The sequence below is a fragment of the Epinephelus moara genome, chromosome 13 (assembly GCF_006386435.1).
Source record: "Epinephelus moara isolate mb chromosome 13, YSFRI_EMoa_1.0, whole genome shotgun sequence".
Taxonomy (NCBI): domain Eukaryota; kingdom Metazoa; phylum Chordata; class Actinopteri; order Perciformes; family Serranidae; genus Epinephelus; species Epinephelus moara.
This window is the reverse complement of record NC_065518.1, coordinates 4239037-4261298: the sequence shown is the minus strand read 5'-3', so window position 1 is coordinate 4261298 and position 22262 is coordinate 4239037. Positions and strand designations below refer to the sequence as shown.

The 22262-nt window shown below is 41.2% G+C and overlaps 3 protein-coding genes across 3 annotated transcripts in view; all 3 read left to right on the top strand.

Moving 5' to 3' along the window:
- The first annotated feature begins 740 nt into the window (after positions 1–740).
- LOC126399468 (hydroxycarboxylic acid receptor 2-like) lies at positions 741–6908 on the top strand. The gene is made up of 3 exons (XM_050059472.1): positions 741–759; positions 1350–2010; positions 4562–6908. The coding sequence occupies exons 2-3, from the start codon at positions 1594–1596 to the stop codon at positions 5255–5257; spliced, it is 1113 nt and encodes a 370-aa protein (XP_049915429.1). The 5' UTR covers positions 741–759; positions 1350–1593; the 3' UTR covers positions 5258–6908.
- A 1692-nt stretch (positions 6909–8600) lies between these two features.
- On the top strand, positions 8601–15081 carry LOC126399427 (stonustoxin subunit alpha-like). The gene is made up of 3 exons (XM_050059373.1): positions 8601–8695; positions 10287–11768; positions 12154–15081. Exons 1-3 carry the CDS (start codon positions 8620–8622, stop codon positions 12708–12710), a joined length of 2115 nt encoding a protein of 704 aa, XP_049915330.1. The 5' UTR covers positions 8601–8619; the 3' UTR covers positions 12711–15081.
- A 574-nt stretch (positions 15082–15655) lies between these two features.
- Positions 15656–22262, top strand: part of LOC126399406 (poly [ADP-ribose] polymerase tankyrase-2-like) — a 42963-nt gene continuing 36356 nt past the window's right edge. The window contains exons 1-4 of the mRNA XM_050059322.1: positions 15656–15932; positions 17828–18196; positions 19510–19625; positions 19715–19823. Coding sequence (XP_049915279.1) covers positions 17851–18196; positions 19510–19625; positions 19715–19823 — 571 coding nt within the window. The 5' untranslated portion in view covers positions 15656–15932; positions 17828–17850. The remainder of the gene's footprint in view (positions 15933–17827; positions 18197–19509; positions 19626–19714; positions 19824–22262) is intronic.

Genomic DNA, 22262 nt, shown 5'->3' with positions numbered 1-22262 from the left:
TCATTTCTTATCTAGGCCTAACCGCCATATGGATTTTTACTAAACTTGGTAGATATGTAGAACAGGACGCCTCAAGGTGACTGGAGAAATCTTTCAGAACGTCAACAACCAACACACCCAGGGTACCTTGGACGTCATATGTGGAAAGTCCATGACCAAACGTTGACATGTGTCGAGGTCAGAGTCAGAAGGTGGTGTTTATGTATATGACAATAAAAAGAAACCTTAAGTTAACAGAATAAAAAGCACTGTTTTTCAACACCTAAATAATATTATTAATTATGATAATAATAAATATCTAAAATAATAATAACATAAGCTATTATTATTATTGTTATTTTACGATATAGTGTTGTGTTTTTTGTTGATATTGTTCAGGAAATGCTGAGTTCACCGATGTTGATTCGGTTTAAACGTAATGAAACTCTGTAGTTGTGCATCTACAGATGAAACGAATGTATTTTACATATATATATATATATATATATATATATATATACCATGTTAGTCAGATTAGTTTTGCTCCTCAGCCTCTAAAAATGGAAAAACACCCCTGGTGAAATGTCTTAAGAAACAGGCATCATGCAGGATTTCTGATCTTCAACGTGTCACTGTACTATGTGTACCAGTACGACTGTGGTAACAGCCTGACGACTAACGGGTGATGAAAGTCGACCACACAGGAACCTCCTCCTGCAGCGGACATACAAATACACAGACAGAGGTTTATGAGCAGTTCATGAATGAAACGTCAGAGTGGTGAGTTCTGAATATTTCAGTCATTTAATGTGTGTAACCTGTATACATGAGATTAAAATGGCAAAGAGGTTAAATAAGAAATTACCTTTTCTTCAGTAGAAACTCTTTAATGAGCAACATGCTGCAGTAGATGTAATGAAAGGTTTATATATTCTACACATTTAAAATATATATTTTCATAACAGTTTGGTTGTTGTTGAAAAGTATTTTATGATTTATGGTTTTCTAATGTTGCGAATGAATATTACATTTCATCATTAAGGTTATATCCTGTATGATAAATTTGTTTGTGATAGTTTTCAATGTCCAGAGTTGTAACTGTTTTTTAATTTGGTAAATACATTTTGGAAACAAAAAAGATGTTCAGGTGCAAATGTAAATATCTTTAAAACTGGACTTTATATTGAAAATAGATCATGATAAATCATTTTATCAAGACTTAGTTCTCTTAAAATGTTCTGAAGATGTTTGATATCAGAATCATGTCACTACGTTTGGTATAAAAATGCCTTTTCATCTGTCCTGTGGAGAAGTTGAACTAGGTCATGCTCATGTACACACACTAACATACTCTCTGTTTTTTTCAACAGATTAAATTCAACAGAAAAAAGGAAGAAGGTGAAAAGAGGAAGTACTAAATTTCCCTAATCGAGAAACTTTCCTCGGTGTGGTCACACAGTTATTTTCCTCCTACTTAGTCAACCAACAAACCCACAGCTAAACCTAAAAAATAATGTCTTTCTAGTCATCTTGCCAAATTCTGCCACCACACTGAATCATCTACTCTGCTTAGAAGGAAGTTAATGATACAAAATTAAAATTCAATCAGCCAAAATGCTATCAGAGCCAAATGGAAACATCACTTCCTCAGTGTTGAACATGACGACCCCGGCCCCTGGTGGTGGTGGTAGAGGCGGCGGCTGCCCACCGGTCGGTATTCAACTAGAGGGTTTGATCCTCCCTCCAGTCCTCGCCATAGACGTGGTACTGGGGCTGCTGGGAAACATCATGGCCCTGTGGATCTTCTGCTTTAAACTGAAGTCCTGGAACCCCAACAACCTGTTCCTCTTCAACCTGGTCATCGCAGACTTCCTGGCTCTAGTGAGTCTGCCGCTGAGGATTGATGCCTTGCTCAGGGGCTACTGGGTGTTTGGAGACGGCCTGTGCCGGATCAACCTCTTCCTGATGTTTTCCAACCGCTCGGCCAGCATCGCTCTCATGACTGTGGTGGCAATTTACCGCTACTTTAAGGTAACCACTAGTTCCAGGAGTTTTAGGGCATTGTTTGTTGACTGATTCCCAACTCAACCCAATCGCCAGAACAAATGTTGGCTTTGAATGTTTGTGCAAACCACATATATATTACATTTTGCACATTATTATGTAGCGGATACATTGAAACTTCACACTGAAACTTTACTTTTCAACAATGCTTAACATGTGGTTGTGAAAAGATCATATTTTGGCTCATAATCACCAGTTTTGGAGGCACCAGCTGAAAAAGCAGCAATGTCTTGGTAAAAAACAACTACTTTTCTTGGCACTATCCAGTGACAGGTCAAAACACCCACATTTGGTGCCTACAAACACGCTGGAAACACAGCAATGACTCATTAAATCATAACCAGTGTTGCTGTTTGTCTGCAGTAAAGTACATTTACATTCAGTTAAAGCTTTGTGTGGAGTCATCCATCCACTGATGTTCAGCTGAGACACTCAAACGATAGAAAGCCAAAGTCTGCTTCATTTTCCCAGGAGCCTCCCAGGAGACTTTGAAATATTCTTTTTTCAAGTTTAAAAATAAGTCATTATATTTAATCCAGTACAGTAGCTGATACTCATTAATCTTTGCTAATTTAAATAAACCCTGTATGAGAATATTCATGCTGCTGGAACAGAAGCTGGTTTATAAACACAGCAGCACTTTGCTGTTCTTAGGCACCGTTCATATGTTTTCCTGTGAAAAGTAATGCACCAAAATTTGTACATATCCCACATAATGATGAGCCAGTAATTTGTGTCTAACCCCAAATTTTGGAAGGCTGCGATCAAGTGACCAATATGCTGATTAAAGTAAAGAAGTACAGATGGAATTATCCCCATAAAGGCGGATTTATAGTTGTGTGACAGCTCTACGCAGAGACTGTGCTGTGGCCTACGTAGTTGTGGGAATTTATACTTGTGCCGTGGTGAGTCTGTGTCACTGCAGTTACACCTCCAAAACACTAGATGACAGTGGGGTTTCTGTGAAGTGCTGTAAAGTTTGATTGATTCAAAACAACCTAAAACAATCAATCAATCAATCAGTCTTTATTTATAAAGCACTTTTCATACATAAATGTAGCACAAAGTGCTTTACAAGGTTAAATAAATGTCCTTCCTACCCACCTCCCACCCGCCCACACCCCCACATACACACAACCACCCAGCCACCCACCCACACCAACGCATACACACACCCACCCACATACACAGTCATGATGTAGACATAAAAACATAAAAACATGTGGCAGAGTGCAGAGCAACCAGGTGAGGAAACACTATCGCAGGGAGCCGTCTGCACCGGGAGCTGATCACAGCCCGTGGCCACCAGGATACTGACACATAGTCAACTTCAACATAGGCAGATAGAGGGGCCCACATCACCACCATGAAGGCAGAGTGCAGACCCCCCCCCAACCCAGCCGAAGCAACCCACGAGGCAGCGTCAGAGCAGCCAGGGCCAGTCACAGCCCCCAGTGCAGAGGGCCCCCACTGAGGAAACACTGGAGTTAAAAACTAAAAATAAGATTAAAATATAATACTGAACGCTAAACAATAGATGGAAGAAATAACAATTAAGACTACAATAAAACTAAGAATAACATAAAACCTCAGTAAAAGACTAAGAGTGGTGTTAAAACCTAACTAAAAGTGTTAATGACAATAAAACATCAGTAAACTAAGAAAAATATTAGTTAAAAGCCTGATTAAATATATATTATTTAAATAGATTAAATAATAAATTAAACACACATTAAACACGGCTTAATAGCAATAAATCAAACACAAGTACACAAATCAGCTTCACTATAGCTCACAGCATTCACAGACAAACACTTGTCTTTATCTGGACACATTTTCCCCACAAATACAACATGCTAACGTTATTAGCACAAGTCTATGGCATTTTACATTGTATAAATTAGCCTAGTGGTTAGCAGAGATTTCCTCTGCTCATATGAAGCCAGGGACAACAGCAACATTCAACAAAGGTAACGTTACAAACGTCAGTTTCAATTCAGTTGAATTCTTAAAATGCTATTTTTGTGGAGGCTTTATTGTCTTCACAATTTGTTGTTTCTTATCTGTAAAATTAAAGTAAATAAAAGCTTTGTTTCCACTGAGGGAAATGGTTTTCAGTTTACAAAAATGAACAGGAGGTCTGTGTCACAGCGACATGTTACATCTCTAAGGAGGTCAATGTCAGGCTATAGGGTATGCTTCTACACCATAGATACGGCATCAATTTGACCCACCAGTATAACTTAATACAGGACTTTCCCCGGTGGACTTGTGTTTGGATCAATGTGAACTTTGGGTACATTGGTCACCATGTTTATTTTTCTAAACCTGACCGCTTACGCTCAGTATGTAACGTCATTCGTGGGGGCTTGTTCGTAGGATATCATAAAAACCGTTGTATGAGGACAGGCTTAACTGTGACTCTATTCAGTCATGTGACAGTATAATATCAGCTCTTTGACACATTTTTGCTCCACATGGTGTGAAATGACGCCCCATCACTGTGCTCTTCCTCCAGGTGGTCCACCCTCACCACCGGTTCAACCGTATGACTAAACGTCAGGCTGTATTCGTGTCACTGTTTGTCTGGCTGCTGGTGATGAGCCCTCGGGTTCCCATGCTGGCTTACAACCACATCAAGGGCAGCGGTGACAAAACCCAGTGCTTCTTCTTCACCTCTTACAAAGAGGCATTGCGGGCCATCATCATCCTGGTCAGCATGCACCGGATCCTGACGGTGCTGGAGTTCTTCATCCCGATGGCCATGCTGCTCTTCTGCTCCATCCGGATCTCCAGCTTCCTGAGGAAGCGACAGATGGGAAAACCAGACAAGGTGCGAAAGGCAATGCGAGTGTGCATTGCCATCGTCGCAGTGTTCATGGTGTGCTTCTTACCCACCACGGTGACGACCATCGGGTTGTGGGTCAACCGCTCGTACTTCCCGTCGGACTGCGCCACCTTCTACACCTTCACCCAGCTCACCATCGTGTCTCTGGGGCTGAACTTCTTGAACTCGGCCCTAGACCCCATCGTCTACGTCTTCTCCAGCTCCATGTTCAGGAAGGCCCTGTGCAACTCGTTGCCCCGCGCCCTGCGCTGCAGACAGGATGCAGGCAACCAGGAGAACGCAGCATCCTCGTCAGGAACTCAGTCCACCACCCAGCAGGAACTCAAGTCCATGAGAGCTGACAGAGGCAGCAAAGACATGGAATGAGCTTCTCCTAAAATAATGACTGTAGAAAACGTCTCATCTTGTTATTGATTTGTGTATTTTACAGAGTTATATCTGTTTTTGTGTTTTTGATTAGGGATGCACCGATCCGATATCTGGATCGAATATTGGCGCCGATATAATCAAAATAGATGTATCAGGTATCGGAAAATGCAATCTATACCTGAGGCGATCCTTTCCCTTTAAATCTATTGCGATGTGAGCTAGGACATACGTCATGGAGCAAAGGAGAAAATCTGCTGTGTGGAGGTATTTCACACTATTTCAACTGCTGTTGCACAATTGTTTATTTTTTATTGTATTGTATTGGCTGATACTCAAAGCCACAGCATCGGGATCGGTATCGAAACTGAAAAAGCTGGATCGGTGCATCTCTATTTTTGATGCTGTTAAAGCTTTGTTTACATCTGTGATCTTTGTACATTTTATATTATGCTTTTAACTTTGCTTTATTACTTTAGTAAGGACACAGAAAAAGGTCCATAGCATCCACATCAAATGAAAAAACAATCATCTATGTGCAAAAGTATGACATAATAATATAATATATATATTAAAAAAACAAGAAATGCCCAAGTTCATATAAAAAGACAAATTCAATAAACTGCGGCCACAAACAGGCTGAGAGCCAGTGGCCCCACATTTGGCTGGCACTGCACCATCATGGAAGTTTTAGAAGCAGTCTCATTCCATCATGAAAGGCCACATTAAGTCTTTGCATATTGTTCTTCCTATAGGAGCGCCACAAGTGGGCAGTATACAGTGACGTACAAAATGCTCCATCTTCACATTAACGGAACACATGCTGAATTTGCGAGCGAGCATATTCACTTGCACATACAACCTGCGACACTGTCTGTGGATATCTTTGTCATCAGATAAATCATTGACAATATAATGACCAAGATATTTAATCTCATTACAAACTTTAAGAGCAAGACTTCAGGAAATTATAATTTTCTGTGTGGTCATAATTTTTTGGTACTGATGTTTTGTATTAGTCTGCAGTGATCCGTCAGATGTTCTCTCTCCTCCTCTCGGAGTGTGTGCATTGAGTTGAGTGTGATTGGATGTTGCAAGGCAGGTGGTGTGTGCTGATTGGGCTGTCCGAGGAGATTGCTGTCACTGGATTGGTCCACTGCAAGACAGAAGATTTTTAAACCACCAGCTGATCGAAGCTCTGCCCTCCTTTTCACTCTTCCACTACCAACAGAACCAGAACTTAGACTGTGATTGTGAAACTGTTTGTGAGTACCTGCAGGCAAAACTTCTGAATCTGGTAAACTAGTGGGTTTATTCTGATCTAGGAAAGTTATTTGGTCAGTTTTGAGTAGACGGGTTAATTATTTATTATCAGAGTTATTAGTGGATTTTCTTGTATTCTTTTGTTGAGCACTGTAAATAGAGCACTTTAAGCAGATTTAGTAAGAGTGAGAAGCCCTTTTTGTTTGGCACCGCCATGTTCTCTTCTCTTGTTTTGAATGGTAGAAGTTCAGGTTAGAAAATTGTCTTTTGCTTCACTTTTTTTTTTTTTTGCAGGGTAAGTTTAGAGTTCATTAGTATATTTTTGTTTGTTGTTTTGGGCACTGCTCAACTCTGAAGACGAATAAACTGCTTTCTTTGTTGTTTAAAATACTGTGTAACTGGCCGTCCTTGGGAGTGGGAAGAGTGGGGAGGTTCCCTTAGACTGGGTACGTAACATCTGTCTTCTTTACTTCTAACAATCATAATGTTGCTCTTTTTGGCGTTACACTTGTTGTTAAAATCAGCACCTTAGTCTGAGCAAATCTTCAACAGCTGTTGTAGGTGCTGATCTTCTTAAACTCTTGATTTGCCCCTAAATTTTCCCCTCAAGGTGGGACATTTGAAAAGAAAAACTCTTATCTTAGAGAAAATGGTGCCAGAGGCCACTTGCTGTAATGTTGTGGTCTGTTGGCAGATCCCAGGCGACACTCGTGAGGAGAAGCAAAGAAAAGTAGGGAAGTAAAGAGGTAAAGTTTGCCTCATCAGGGCAGAGTCTGTATGCACAGGCGTGCAGTCAATTTATAATCATCGGTACTGATAGTGTTTCTGCTGATGGTAGTAAAGGGAAAAAAAATCTTTTTACTCTATCTTGGAGTTTTGCAAATTCTAAATAATTTGAAAAGGGTTCTCTGTGCATCATCATCCAGCAGCACGCAGCCAAATCAGGTGCCTCCAAGCTCAAGGACAGCGATCAGTGTGCTCCAGTCTTTTCCTCTCACCCGGATATTAAAAATCATATTGTTCCAGCTCAGTGAAAAATTCAAATCCAAACTCTGTGGCTCCATTATTCCTTCACATTGAGGTATTCTTGTCATCTGTTTGCATCATTTTAGACACATTTTTTTCCACAAAAATCATGGTGACATATTTGGTGTCTTTGGAGACTTTAGGATCTTTTCAAAACAGTTTTGTGATGTCTGCTGTTGGTTGAGCAGAGGTTCTGAGATTAAACAGAGAAAATGTTCATAGAAGCCAATGACAAGGTGCAGCAATCAGAGAAAAGCCTGAGTGTCAAGTTGTAATCAAAACAAAGTCAAATCTCTGGCTGTGTTATCTTCTGTTTTGTACTTCACTGCACTTAGACGTGGGCCTCATGAATGGATGGATAATGTGCACCATCTAGTGGACAGATAATTCACTACACCAGCTGATCTTCCCCTCTCTGCTCTCTCACACGTTGAACCAGTTTGGCAACCTCAGATCACATGAACACACGCAGACAGGAATGCTGCAGGAGAGTTATCAGTTTCTCTCTTAACTGTCCCTTTAGATTCAGTAAAGGTCTGCAACCTAATGCAGATCTGTTTTCTTATCCAGCTTGGCCTGGTTTGCTTTGTCTCTTTTGTTTTTCTCCTCTCAGGAACAAGTCCAAGCAGAGTGGAGGTAATCAGCGAGAGGAGGTTCACCTGGGCTGCTGGTCTGGGAAGTCTTTACACCTGGCCTGCTCAGTCTGTTGCTCTCAGCTCCTGCATCGTCCCCTCAGTATTAGTCAGTCGTTCACCTTGTTCAGAATGCCGCTGCCAGGCCCCTCACATGTACCCAGAAAAGCGACCATATCACACCTATTAAAGCCTCTCTCCACTATTCTCCAGTTGGAAGTCAAAACTGAGCTGATTTACACATCTTTACCAGCTGAAGACAAACTGGGTGGAGACAATTTCTTGTCTGTATACTTTGGACTGGAAAATACTTTCAAAACTAACGTGCCCTGGCAGTTGTGACACTCATTTCCTGGATAAAAGGTTGGAGGCTGTATCATTGTACACTGACATCTGCTGTTAAATTTTTACCAACAGTGAGAAGACTCGTCCTCGATTGACATGGCGGTGGCTGCCCTGGGCCAACCATTTACCTTAGGAATGCTGTATGATGGTCGGAAAGATGAACTTATCCCAGGTAAATCTTGACTGGGAAAACGGGGAAATAAAATAATTACTTACACAGGTATCTATCTGTCTGTGAGTCACCACACCCAGCAGTGATGCTGGGTGTGGTGACTCACCCTCAGGCAACCCTAACACCTAGAAATTATGTTTATATTCAGCTGATTTACAACAGCAAATATGTTTTGAAGGAAAAGTTACACCAACTAAATTACACTTGTTATCGACATAATGAACACGTTGTTAATGAAAATATTTGGCAAGTTAAAAAAAAATTGAACATTTCATTTGTTTTCAACCAAAATTTCCTTTCTTGTAATACAGTATCGTCCTGCAATGACTACAGCATTATTCAGATTTTGATGGTTATGTGAAGGCACTGGCAGCACTTGGTTGAGGGTAGGGAAAGACTGTGGTCTGGTTTAATACAAACAAAGTTAGTAGTGACTTTTGTGTTTATTATTTAAAGAAAACAGTACATTTTCATTAACCCTAACCAAAGTGCTCTGGTGCCAAACTCTTGAGCTTTATACACTGTTCTTTTATCTTGAATTCCTCCCTTACCTCTTTTCCCACAACATGGAACAGTCTGTTTAATTCCCACACTTAATTTTGGACCATTCAGCACATTTTAACCAAAAATAAAATGGGTTCGGAACCTGAAAGTTGGTTCCCAGCTGGAATAAAAAACAGCAGGTTTTCCTTGATCTGAACAGGCAACCTTGGCAGGAAAAGAGGATGGAGTCTATGAGAAGTCTACATCTTCTTTATAGTCCACCATCTTGCTACTTCTGATTACATCCATTGTGCATCATACAACGCCCTCTGTTGATGACACATCCTTGATTACAATGGTTCTAGCATCAAGGCATTAAGGTTCCAAGAGTCCTGAACAGAAGAGGTTTAAGAACCAGAGCTAATTTAGGGGGAAAGGGGTACCTGTGATTCTTTTGCAGCTGGTTCACTCAAAAAAACTTTGTTTGTGAAAATATTTCATGCAGTGATTTAGTACCATAACAACAACACTTCCACAGATGTAATGATTGGTTTACACTGTCAGCGGGATGAAAATGATTTTCATTTCCTAATTCCTTTACTTTTTGTTTTTGTTGTACTTTGCAAAGATTATGCAAAGATGTCTGAAGAATGTAAACTGAATATAGATTGAGGACAGCAGATTGTAATCTTGATAGAGCTTAAATTGAATAGAAGCTTAATGCATACAAGACTGTCATCCACATAAAAGTGTATTTCATAAAAATATAATTGTATGGGCTTGAATTGTTTATGCAGAGTATAAATAGTAAAGGACCTAGCACAGAACCTTGTGGTACCCCCTTATTTATCCGAATGGAAGTTGTTTTGAGATTGTATACAGATCACCTGAATTCTATCAGACAAATAAAAATATCTTTTACTGATTCTTTTATCATTTATATTGTTTTAATTTAGTTTTATGTATTTTATGTCTTCTATTCATTTTGCATATGTATTTTCAAAAGATCCACGTTAGCTCTAAACATAAGTGAATATTTACAAAATACACAAACAAAATACAACATTATATAATTTTGCTTGCTTTGACACATGCTCTGTGTCTCTAGGTTTCACATTGTGGGATGAAGCAACTCTTCAGAAGAACACAGTTACAAGCTCTCAGCACAGTAGTGAATTTGAGATAACAACATCTGATTGTATTGAAAAGAAGTCCTCTCAGCTGGACGTTGATGCCTCCCTAAAAGGCAGTTTCCTGTGTGGGCTGATCAAAGCTGAGGGATCTGCCAAGTATCTGAATGATAAGAAGAAATTCAAGAATCAGAGCAGAGTGACATGTCAGTACAAAGCTATCACCAACTTCAAACAGTTGTCAATGACTCACCTCGCAACCATGAGCCCCCAACAGATGGATGTTCTTGAGAAGGGCTTTGCAACACATGTAGTCACCGGCATCCTTTACGGTGCAAACGCTTTCTTTGTGTTTCACAGTGAAAAGTTAGATGCCAGCAACGTTAAGGACGTCCAGTGCAGCATGGAAGCTGTAATAAAGAAGATCCCCTCATGTAATGTTGATGGGAAAGTAGAGATGAAGCTGAGTGATGAGGAAAAAGACCTGACCAAGAAATTCTCCTGCAAATTCTATGGAGACTTCATTCTTGAAAGCAACCCTACAACATTTGAAGATGCAGTGAAGACCTATGTACAACTTCCAAAGCTGCTGGGAGAAAATGGAGAGAACAGTGTTCCAGTGAAGGTCTGGCTGATGCCACTGAAGAATCTGTATCTAAAAGCTGTTGAGCTGACGAGTGGGGTCAGTGTTAGACTGGTGAGAAAGGCTCAAAAAGCTCTGCAGAACCTGCATGATCTGGAAATAGGATGCAACGACTTTCTGGAGGACAAAGTAGTGAAAGATTTTCCAAAGATTCATGAAAAGCTGAGCAGTTTCCAGAAACTCTGTGTCCGTTTAAGATCTGCACTCGAACAGACCATGGCAAAGAAAATTCCATTGATCAGGACAGGAGAGGAAGATGAAAGCAAATTAGAAAAGGTCTTCAGTGACGGAAACAAGACACTGTTCAGTCATGAGAAATTAACCAAGTGGACGGATGATAAAGAGAGAGAATTCAATGTCATCAGGTCCTGTGTAGAGATGATGGAGGGAACAAAGATCGTCCCAGATCAGTCAGAGCTGGACAGACAGGTTCTTGCTCCAAGTGTAGAGGATGTTTTGTGCTTTGTTTTCACCTCCCTGGAAACTACTGACCCCTACCTTCAGAAACTTGCTCACTACGTGGATCTATTTAAGTTAGATGGAACCTTGGGTGCCACGCCACCTGCAAAAGACCAGTGGTACTTCTCAGAAGAAGTGATAACCACAATGAGAAAAAAAGCCAAAGCTTTCCATGATCTTGCAAAAGCACTGAAGAACAGCAGCAGATTCTGTTTCCTTGTAGCGGCCATTGCAAATGAGAAGTACAAAGGGGCAACCATCTACCACTACAAGAACAGCATTCTGGTCACTGAAGACTTCTCAAAGCCTGATGTCACTGATGTGGAAAATGTAACAGACAGAAGAGATTTACTCTGGTGTAAGTACTTCATTTTTATTGTCAGACAAATAATAGCAAATTACTCTCCTTCAGAAACCTGATTGGCCATAACCTTTATTACTTACTGACTCTGTGTTGCTTTTCTTGAAAATACTCTTGATTCACATTTGAGTTCACATTTGCTCAAGTCCGTGAAAAAATACCCACAATCCAAAATGTTCATTGGTGGCTGCAACTGTTCCTCCTGTACATACTGGTGGCAAATAGATCACTTTCTAAAGCAATTTCAGTTAAAGGAGCTGTACATGACATTCAGAGCATATCCACAGCCCCATTTACACTGCCTGTTCAAGGCAGGAATGTCGTGCCATTATTCCACCTGTTACTAGTTAACTTGACTCATGACGTCTTGTTCTCTCATCAGATGCCTGTGATCTCACCCTGGACCCAAACACAGCAAACAACCACCTCGTTCTGTCTGAGGGAAACAAGAGGGCGACACATGGACCACCGCAGTCGTACCCTGACCTCCCACAGAGATTCAAAAAGCTTTCTCAGGTTCTGTGCAGGGAGGGGCTTACTGGGCGCAGTTACTGGGAGGTGGAGTGGAGTGCTGGCAACAATGAAGATGTTGCTGTGGGTGTTTGCTACAAAGGACTGTTCAGGAAAGGAAAAGGCGACTGGTGCAGGCTTGGATGGAACGTCATGTCCTGGTGTTTCGGCCATCGATGGTCCCCGCTATCTCCAAAGGCTACTCTCTATGCAGAGCATGCTAACGAGCGGCACTCTTTCCCTTTTCCGGCTACTGGCTGCACTCGACTGGGAGTTTATCTGGACTGGCCTGCTGGCACTCTGTCCTACTATAAGGTCTCATCTGACACACTCAGTCACATTTACACCTTCTCCAGCGAGTTCTCTGAGCCTGTTTACCCAGCCTTCTTGATCTTTCATGATACCAACTACATGTTCCTGTCTCTGTAAACTTGGCACCACACCATATCAGTTTGTGACAGATCCAAAGTCCCGCCTCCCTTAATTACGGCTAAGTCTGACAAGCTTGACATAAGGAAACATGGCCATGCCGGTTCCATTTAGCCAGGTGCTGCTTCAAGAAGCCATTAGTCAGGACTACAGTGTGCAATGGAAGGATATCTTTGTGATGCTCCTCTGTCCCAAGGCGTCCCCCAGAGGTCGGTGCTCGGTCCTCTCCTATTCGTCCTCTACATGCTCCCCCTTGGTAACATCATTCACAGCCATGGTCTCAACATCCACTGATGAAGTCCGACTCTACATCTACCTAAATCCATCACCACTAAAACTCACTCCACTCTGACCACCTGCCTCTTTGAAATCAAATCCTGGATGCAGGCCAACTTTCTTTAACTGAACTTTGAAAAATTTATCATGATCATCATCGTTCCCAAATCCCTTATGAAAACCACTCACAACTTATGTCTCAGCTTCATAACTTCATAACTCTACTCTGCATTCCTCCTCACACATCTTCAACCTCGGAGTTATTTTCAACAGCAACCTCTCCTTCAAAAAAACACGTCAGTCAAATCACCAGTACTGCCTACTGCCACCGAAAAACATAGCTCGTCTCCGCCCATCACCCTCCCCCTCTGCTGCCGAAACTCTCGTCCATGCCTTTGTCACATCCAGAATTGACGACTGTACCCGTGGCCGGCCCGATAAAAATCAATAGCTTCGATTAAAAACTACATATAAACATGAAAAATGTTTAAAAAATTAAAGCAGAGACGACGCCACCTAGGGTTAAAGGAGCCCAAGGACTTCATACAAGGCTACATGGGCTCCTATAAAATCAGGGGTGAGCAGAGTTAAAAAACAGAACTGAGGCTGGGCTTAAAACCAGTTCACTAAAATTCCCCCTTCCCCAGAGTCAATAACTGCCCTTTGTCAAATGAAACTGGCATCCTCCAGTGCCAGTGGCTGCGCCGTCCTCAGCAACCTGTTCTTCCTTACACGCCTCCAGCTGTGGCTGCCCTGTTGTGGTCGTGCCCCTCTCTGCCCGGCCCCACGGCCAGCCCTCTCAGTATCTGCCGCGAAACAGATATCAGTACTCATAATACATCTTCCAAACTCCTAAATAAACTCCAATACATCCAGAACTCTGCTGCCCATCTGCTCACCTATTCCTGCTCCTGCGATCACACCACCCCTGTCTCCCTGTCCCACAATGCATTGAATTCACAGTCTTCACTCGTAAAGTCCTCCATAACCACGCCCCCTCCTACCTCACCGAGCTGCTCCAACGCCACACTCCTTCCCACAGTCTCAAGGAACCTTAGCCTTGATCTTTTCTGACAAACAATAATTCATGTAATCTTAAAAATATGTCAGCGACCAACCTGTCTGTCCCCTCCAAATCTCGGGAAAAGCTCACTAAAGAAAAAAAAGGGGCCTCACTGTTACTTTAGTTAACAGAAAATGAAATACTAAAAAATATATCTCTGAAAAATGGTGAAGGAGAAATACTCTCTACATTTAAACACGAGTAAAACATTTGAAACTAAACACAAAGTGCAACACCTGAATGCAGCATCCGACTCTCTGTGGTGCATTCAGGTCCAGTGCAGGTTGCTCATGCTGATCTGTGTGTGTGTGTGTGTGTGTGTGTGTGTGTGTGTGTGTGTGTGTGTGTGTGTGTGTGTGTGTGTGTGTGTGTGTGTGTGTGTGTGTGAATATCTGCTCACACACTGCAAACATGCGCAGAACACAGCGCTCTCTGCCGCACGACAGGAGTGCCGTCTGCAGAGCCCACAGGCCGGGGTGCGCTCGATTTCTCCTTCATATCACACAGTGGGGCGGGGCTTCCCTTTCAAAGCAAATTGGGATTCTTTAACTCTCAAAAACAGCAAAAGAAAGTTCACCAGAATGATATCTACACTTAATTAGGCTGATACCATAGATCTAATGTCAATTTCTTCATGCAATTTTCTGAGTTTTAATAACATAAATATACGTTTATCAGCCCAATATGAAGTCATATTTTATCTACACATAGATTATTATCCCTTTTTGTTAACATCTGCTTTATTCCCTCATTGTCTAGGGTCCCACAGATATTAATGATAATTTCTTGATCAAATATACACAAGAAAAGGAAGTATTTTTGTTTAATATGTTGTATGGACTTTTGACTTTTTGCAGCTCTGAGACCAAAAATATAAGTGATGTGACATTTTCAGTGATGACATCATCAGCTCCAAATCATGTTTATAAGTATTTCTTAATCAATTAAGTATCAATCAGTAATTTCAGGCCTGTTTTTGAGCTGATAAAGAGGACATGAGGATTAACCAAGCCTCATATTTTTAAAAATGGACATACTCGAGTTACTGACTGTACAATAATTTGATTGTTTTCAATAAAACGCATTCATACTGGACATTTTAACTGGTATTCTTATTTAATTCAGATTTATACTCTTCTTATTTATATTAAACACACTTACAGATCCCACTTCTCAGCATTTTTATTTTTTATTGACACTGTGGTTAGATATTGAAGTGTGATGCACGTATTTGTACTTATTTCTTATTTTCTTTTATATCCTCTACATTATAGCATATATTTATACACTTCCTATTTTTTTTATTTTTGCTATTTTTCATATCATTTCTTCATGTTTATAAAGCCTGTAGAGCAACTGTAACGTTATCCAGTTTCTACCTGGGATCAGTAAAATATTTCGGATTTCTGATTAAAGAATAAGTATCTACAAATTGTACTTTAGCAGGATGCTGTACGTGAGTACATGCAGGTTTTACACTGTTTTATAATCAGTGTTTTCTATTTGAGAAGATGAACAGTAGCTCCGCCCGCCCGGATAGACCCAGGTGAACAAATGAAGCCGCCCTTTGTGCTTGTTGTGGACGGGAGGGTGGCTGTTCCATACGTTGGTCCTCATCAGCTCATCTCTCCGTGTTTTAACATCCGTGTTAGCGTCTCTTCCTCCAGCCTCTCCTTCTCTCCATCCTCCCCGACGAGCCGCTGCTGGAGGCGGAGGAGGAAGATGATGGAGGACCGGAGCGTGTCCGCCTGTCTGCCGGGGAGGATTTAACGCAGCGAGGGCCAATAAACGGAAATAATATTCCTCTAATATTCCTTTAATATTCCTGTAATATCCCTGTAAGAGCGCTGCAGGGTCTCCCGGTGTGTCTGCGGTGCTCCACAGTGAGTTTACATCAGGCCTTTTGTTTTGATTCCGCCTTTTATCATTATTATCATATTTAAATGCAACATTACTGCAGGTTTTCTGTCTCATCATCATAATATTTAAGGGGCTTTTAGTGTATTTGTCCTGCTCATGTTTGAATTCTAGTATTTTCCTTATCTCCTGTGCGATCACAGCTCCAGTAATATCACAGTCACACTCCTGTAGTGTGATGTTGTGTTATATTTAAACCTTACAGCACCAACATGATCCGTATTCATCTAAAATCACAGCATGTACCTGTAATACTCCTGTAATATTACTACAGAGGCGTATAGTGTCATTATATAACCTGGATGTGATATTCTACACCTGTTCATCTTATTGTGCCTCATGATGGGATCCTTCATCTCTGTGAACTGCACTTTACTCCATTATTTCTATTTTATAATTTATTCTTCAACTTTACAGCATTTCAAGGGGAAAAATTCCACTTTTACTTCACTAAATTGAACTAAAATGACTTTGCATGCCATGATTTTTTTTTCATAAAGAGCATGATCCATTTGTACAATTATTTTATTTTATTTATTTAATTCATATTTAACCAGGAGAGTAACTCTAGCTACAGTCAGATCTCAGTTCAATCAAAGTATGAGGGGAGTTACCCAGTATGGCTTTATGAATGAACAAATACCAGTGACTGAGCCTATGAAAGGTCAAAGGTGGCCGACCCGCCCTGGAGTAAAGCGTACAGTGATGAGTGCGGGCTCTACAGTTTGTAACCAATCTCAGTGCACTATGATATGCAGCATCTAACATGTGCAAATAATATGCATTGTTTATTAAAATGTCTTATGTGAGTCTGTAATGGAGCCCATTCAGTCCTATTTTCTTTAAATACGTATTTTGTAAAATTAACTTTTATCTTTCTGGACTATGGTTCAATGATCTGCCTCGTTTTTTCCTGTTTCAAGCTCCAGATGCTCATTTATAAACACCCAAGTTAAAAAAGTGCACTTAAGTACACTTAATTCAAGTATACTTAGTACACTTCCATGAAAACATAATATAAGTGCTATTTTCGGAGTACTGGTAAAGTACTTGATATATGTCATTAGTGCTACGAAGACATACTGAAATACAGTTAAGTGTACTTGACTATTTTCTACTTCAGGTTTATTTCAGAACAGTTTTTTGTTTTGTTTTTAAATGTTTTTACAAAATATATTAGTAATGAAATTAAATTGTGTTGAATATACCTTTCAAATTAAAATTTCTTTAAATTGACAGTAACTTCCAAGTGCACTTAAAGGTTCAGTTTGTAAAGTTTAGGGGGATTTTACTGGCATCTAGTGGTGAGGACTGCAGATTGCAACCAGCTGAAACTTCTCCTGGTTAAAATTCCTTCAGTGTTTATTGTTCAGGAGGTTTTTACCAGGAGCCAAATTATCCAAGGGAGTCATTCATTTAAAGGCATAGTTTGACATTTTATATTTAATTCTTTGTTGCTGAGAGTTAGATGTTAAGATTGGCACAACTGTCAACTTCCATTCCATTTTCAACCACTTATTATTAGTTTCAAATCATCTCATCACAAATCTTTGGTCTGAACATGTTATATGTAGTTTGTTTAATTTGCACAAAATCAAAGTGTTAAAACAACAAGTTGCGGTTTTACAAAGGTTATACAAAAATTTGCCTCATGGTGGTGTCAGAACTTCCAGCCCAGCTCTTTCCCTTTTTTCCAGTCTTTATGCTATGCTAAGCTAACTGTATCCTCACTTTAGCTTCATATTTTCTGCACAGACATGGGAGTGGCATCAGTCCAAACATCGAATTCTTAGCAAGGAGTGTTTTTCAAAATTTGTTTCACTATCCCTTTAACATATAAGTGTTTCCTGTCTCCTTGCAGGGAAGCGGAGCTCATCGTCCTGCATGGCCTCTGTGGCTGCAGGGTTCTGGGGTACTGCTGCCTGCTGCTCGCACTCCAAATTCTCCAGAACCGGCAGTCTGAAACTGGGACGAGGCCGTTCACCACCAGCCATGTTGTCCAGTCGGAGGTGTTCGGGTGTGTCCGGTCTTGCGGGCGGAGCGGTGTCCCCGGGGCCAGTGGTGGCAGAGGTTGTGGAGCCAGGCGGGGGGTCGGGGGAGGCCAAGAGGGAGCTGTTCGAGGCCTGTCGGAGCGGAGACCTGGAGCGAGCTCGCAAACTGGTGACGGCCGAGAACGTGAACAGCCGGGACACAGCGGGGAGGAAGTCGACACCGCTGCACTTTGCTGCAGGTGAGACACACTGATGATGTCTTTACGTCTGTTGTTTACTTCTCTGTTTACTGTTTCATTCATGTCAGGTTTGGACATCTGAAAATATCAAGAATAAAAGCCGCCTATGATCTGAATGAGAACAAAAGTTTCAGTTATATGCTGACGACCTCCTTCTCTTTCTGTCAGAACTCCTCTCCTAACTCTACATTATTCATATGCTAATTATGTCAAAACTTGACGCAAATGTCTGACTGGATAAAATAATGAAGGGATGACATTTTACATCTAAAAGGTCCAAGGTCAGCTTCACTGTGACATCATCATAATTTAATATCATATCTCAGAAACAGAGTAAAGCATCGAAGATTTAAAATATGTAGCTTCTTTGCAGCATCATGTATTCTGGAAACATTGTCTACTGTATCCATCTACTGTGTCTATCTGTCTGTCCGTCCGTCCGTCCATCCGTCCGTCTGTCAACTGTGACTGTTTTTCACCAGCTCATGTTAAAAATCATGGAGTCATATTTGATATGTGAAGTTTGACAAACAAATCAATCAAGTAGTAAAAGTAAGTGTCATACTGCTGCGTCTCAGATCAATTCTCTGTATGTCTGACCTGGAGAAAGTCATCCACGCCTTCATTTCCTCCTGCCTCGACTATTGCAACTCATTATATTTTACTCAGTCCCATTTATCCCGTCTATAAATAGCAGCAAGAGTTTTAACAAGGTCAAAAAAGAGGGAGCCAGTTACACCCGTTCTTGCCTCCCTACACTGGCTGCCTGTTAAGATTCTGATGTTTGTCAAAGTGTTAAACCGCCTCGCCCCCTCTTACATCACAGAGCTCCTCTCCCCGTATCACACCGTGAGAGAACTGAGATCGTGTGACCAAAGACTTCTGTCTGTCCCGAGGTCCAGGACCAAGTGTTACTGGGACAGGACTTTCTCTATCTCTATCGAGTTCTTCCTCCCGCCATCCAGGATCTCTTTCACAGTCGTTTGTTATGATGTCAAGATCTTTAATTTTTAAATCCAAAGTCATTTTTCAAGCAGTTGAATAAATGAATGAAGTCCTGATGTTTGCTCTCAGTGCTTCTCCACCTTGATGATGATGGTTTAATGCTGAAAGAGCTTCCTCCCTGTAAAGCCTCGATCGTTACTGCAGCGCTCTGCTTTACTGTAAATTTACTGAATAATTTATTGTGATAGAACAAAACGAGACACAAAGACGTCTGAGGGCTCCGGCAGTATATGAATTATAAACTACAGAGCCTATGAATGATTTGCGACTTCTGAGAATTATCCAGTGAACTCTGCCTGTCTCCTCAGGTTTCGGTCGGAAAGACGTTGTTGACTTCCTCCTCCAGAATGGAGCCAACGTGCACGCCAGGGACGACGGAGGGCTGATATCCCTCCACAACGCCTGCTCCTTTGGGCACGCTGAGGTACAACACCTCTACCTCTGACCTCCACCTGTAAATTTTCCTTCAAACTTCAAACACATTTTCAGTTTGGTCCTGCTGTTTTTGTGTAGGTGGTGAGCCTGTTGCTTCACCACGGGGCGGAGGCTAATGCCAGAGACAACTGGAACTACACTCCGCTTCACGAGGCAGCTATCAAGGGCAAGATTGACGTTTGTATAGGTACACACACTCATACTGCACCAACACCTCCACGTACTTACAGTACCAGAACCTCAGAAGTATCCTGAAGTAAGGAACAGAAGGAAACTGATTTAGCTACATGCAGTGCATTTGTGAATTAGCCAATAAACAGCCCAGTTATTAAAATGAATGTTGTACGCTGCATACGCATCAGATCTATGTAGTTCTGATTTCATGTACATGAGCTGTCATCAGGAGGTGGAGGGGATGGTCGATGGTGTAGGTAAAACGACTGCCAAGCTGCAGACCAATGTGTAAGACCAACAATCAACAAAACCGGCTGTTGTTGTTTTTCTAAGCAATTTATTGCCATGTTTTCAGCTGCTCTTTAGGCTCCAAACATACATGTTTTTTAGTCAGCCATTGCTGTGTTTCAATCAGGGATAGTGCCACAAAAATCAATTGTTTTTTACCAAGACGTCACTGTGTTTCTGCCGGGAAAGCGCCAAATAAGGTGGTTGTTTACAGGGGACATCAACAGCTTCTCCAGCTGCAATTTTTGCCACCAAAAAGATATGGATATAATAAGCCCAAACATGATCTTTCCTAAACCATAACAAAGTAGTTTTTGTGTCCAAACCAAACCACACGTTAAACATGGTGTTGTAGAAACACGAAGTTTCAACGTATCTGCTACAATGAACTTTAGGGCTTTGCCCAACTCAGAGTTATGTCAGTGGAATCAGATTCAGCTGTTATATACAAATATTCGATGATTCTTCTTTTTTTTTTACATGAAGTTTTAAAGTTTGAACATTTTTTGCCAACACTAGCTATCAAACAAAAGCCATAGACTGTGTCGTATTAAGTATCCGTGAGCTGTTAATTCAACGCATTCGACCAAGCAGAAGAGAGAAGATAATGTTATCTCAGAGCCTCACAGTGCGGAGTCTATCTTCCTGCGTGTGTCAAGCTCCCTGTACCACAGTAGCATGAAAGTCAAGAGCACGAAGCAAAGTCTGCAGCAAAATCTGGGGACCAAAATGTCACCAGGTGCACACTGCATAGCACACTGACTTGAAGCAATCTCAGTCGACTGAGGGGTCTCCGACTGATGATTTAAATACTTTCAAGGTGCAGCCCTCGTTAACTTCAGGACTGATTTTCAGACTTCACTGATAACCTTTAGGGCTCAACATGGTCTGGCCCCAGTTATATAGCTGAGCTTCTGAATCACTTCTCCCCAAGTTGTGACCTGAGATCCTCAAGCCTCTCCTCACCAGTCGTCCCCAAGGCTTGTAAGGCTTGTGCCATCAGGGTACCAAGATTCTGGAATTCTCTGCCTGAGGAGCTAAGGCTTGCTAACACATCACCTGTTTCAAATCATTGCTTGAACATGTTTTTATAGGAAAGCTTTTCTTTTTGATGCCTGATTTTGTTTTGTATTTCCTTTTGTTCTATTTTTGCCTCTCTGCGCACAGTTTTTCTGAGCTCTTGACATTGTTTTAAATGATTGTAACTGTAGAGCGGTTCACAAATTGCGTGAAAATAAAACAAGAAAAATAAAGTTATTAATAACATACAAATGTAAGGTATCTCTCGTGTCTGGGTTGCAGTAAACCCACGGCATTACAGTTACACCACATTTTTGTGCATAAGAAGTTCATAATGCCGACCAGTATAAATCATATCTTGTCAGTTCCAGATGTCGTTGTGTCAGACAAACATTACTGCTGGATACTGAACAATACTGTGCTTTAGTCAAGCTACACTGATGGCAGAGAGGTGGTGCCCATGACTGGAACACACCTTTTAAGTGTCACTGCTGTTTGAAAACTGCTTTTGAACTTTATTATGCTGCTGATGCCACAGGAAACCATCTGGAAAGTTTGCACTGCTCGCAATAATTAAAACAAAAGATATTGCAGGTGACAGGTAGCAGAGAGGTGGGGAATAATGTGACAGAAGGAAAATTATACAACTATAACTCAGCCAGGGCAAGAGGTTGCAGCTATCTCAGCAACAGGTGTCTCTGTGTCGAGTCTCCTCAGGACCAGCTGAACTTCTTTTTGCTGCAAACTAAACTCTGACAGGAGGAAGGCTGATAATGTGACAGTGGGAATTTTACATGCCTCAGTCACTTTAACGAAAGTCACAATTGCAGATGCATCGAGTGTTTGTGTCAGCCGATAAGTAACAAGACATGTTTGATGTAATTCAGAAACAGTGTCTTAATTACATGGTTTGTCCACCAGAGAGCGCTGTCTTGTCTGTTTTGTATAAAGTCAGTATGTATTTGCGATATACTCATGAGAAAACAAAGGGATCAGTCTCGAGAATGTATGTTCAGTGTTTATGTTAAAAAATGTATCAGCAGATACATCGATCAGCAGAAACCTTCAAACCACTGACAGGTGAAGTGAATAACTTTGATTATTTTGTTCCAGTGCATTGTTCTGCTGGGAAACCTTTGGTTCT

Bases quoted from the DNA above. Each gene is read 5' to 3' on its own strand.
- LOC126399468 (XM_050059472.1), top strand. From the start codon at position 1,594: ATGCTATCAGAGCCAAATGGAAACATCACTTCCTCAGTGTTGAACATG. The intron at 2,011-4,561 runs GTAACCACTAGT...CTCTTCCTCCAG, and splicing joins CAATTTACCGCTACTTTAAG to GTGGTCCACCCTCACCACCG.
- LOC126399427 (XM_050059373.1), top strand. From the start codon at position 8,620: ATGGCGGTGGCTGCCCTGGGCCAACCATTTACCTTAGGAATGCTGTAT. The intron at 8,696-10,286 runs GTAAATCTTGAC...CTGTGTCTCTAG, and splicing joins GAAAGATGAACTTATCCCAG to GTTTCACATTGTGGGATGAA. The intron at 11,769-12,153 runs GTAAGTACTTCA...TTCTCTCATCAG, and splicing joins CAGAAGAGATTTACTCTGGT to ATGCCTGTGATCTCACCCTG.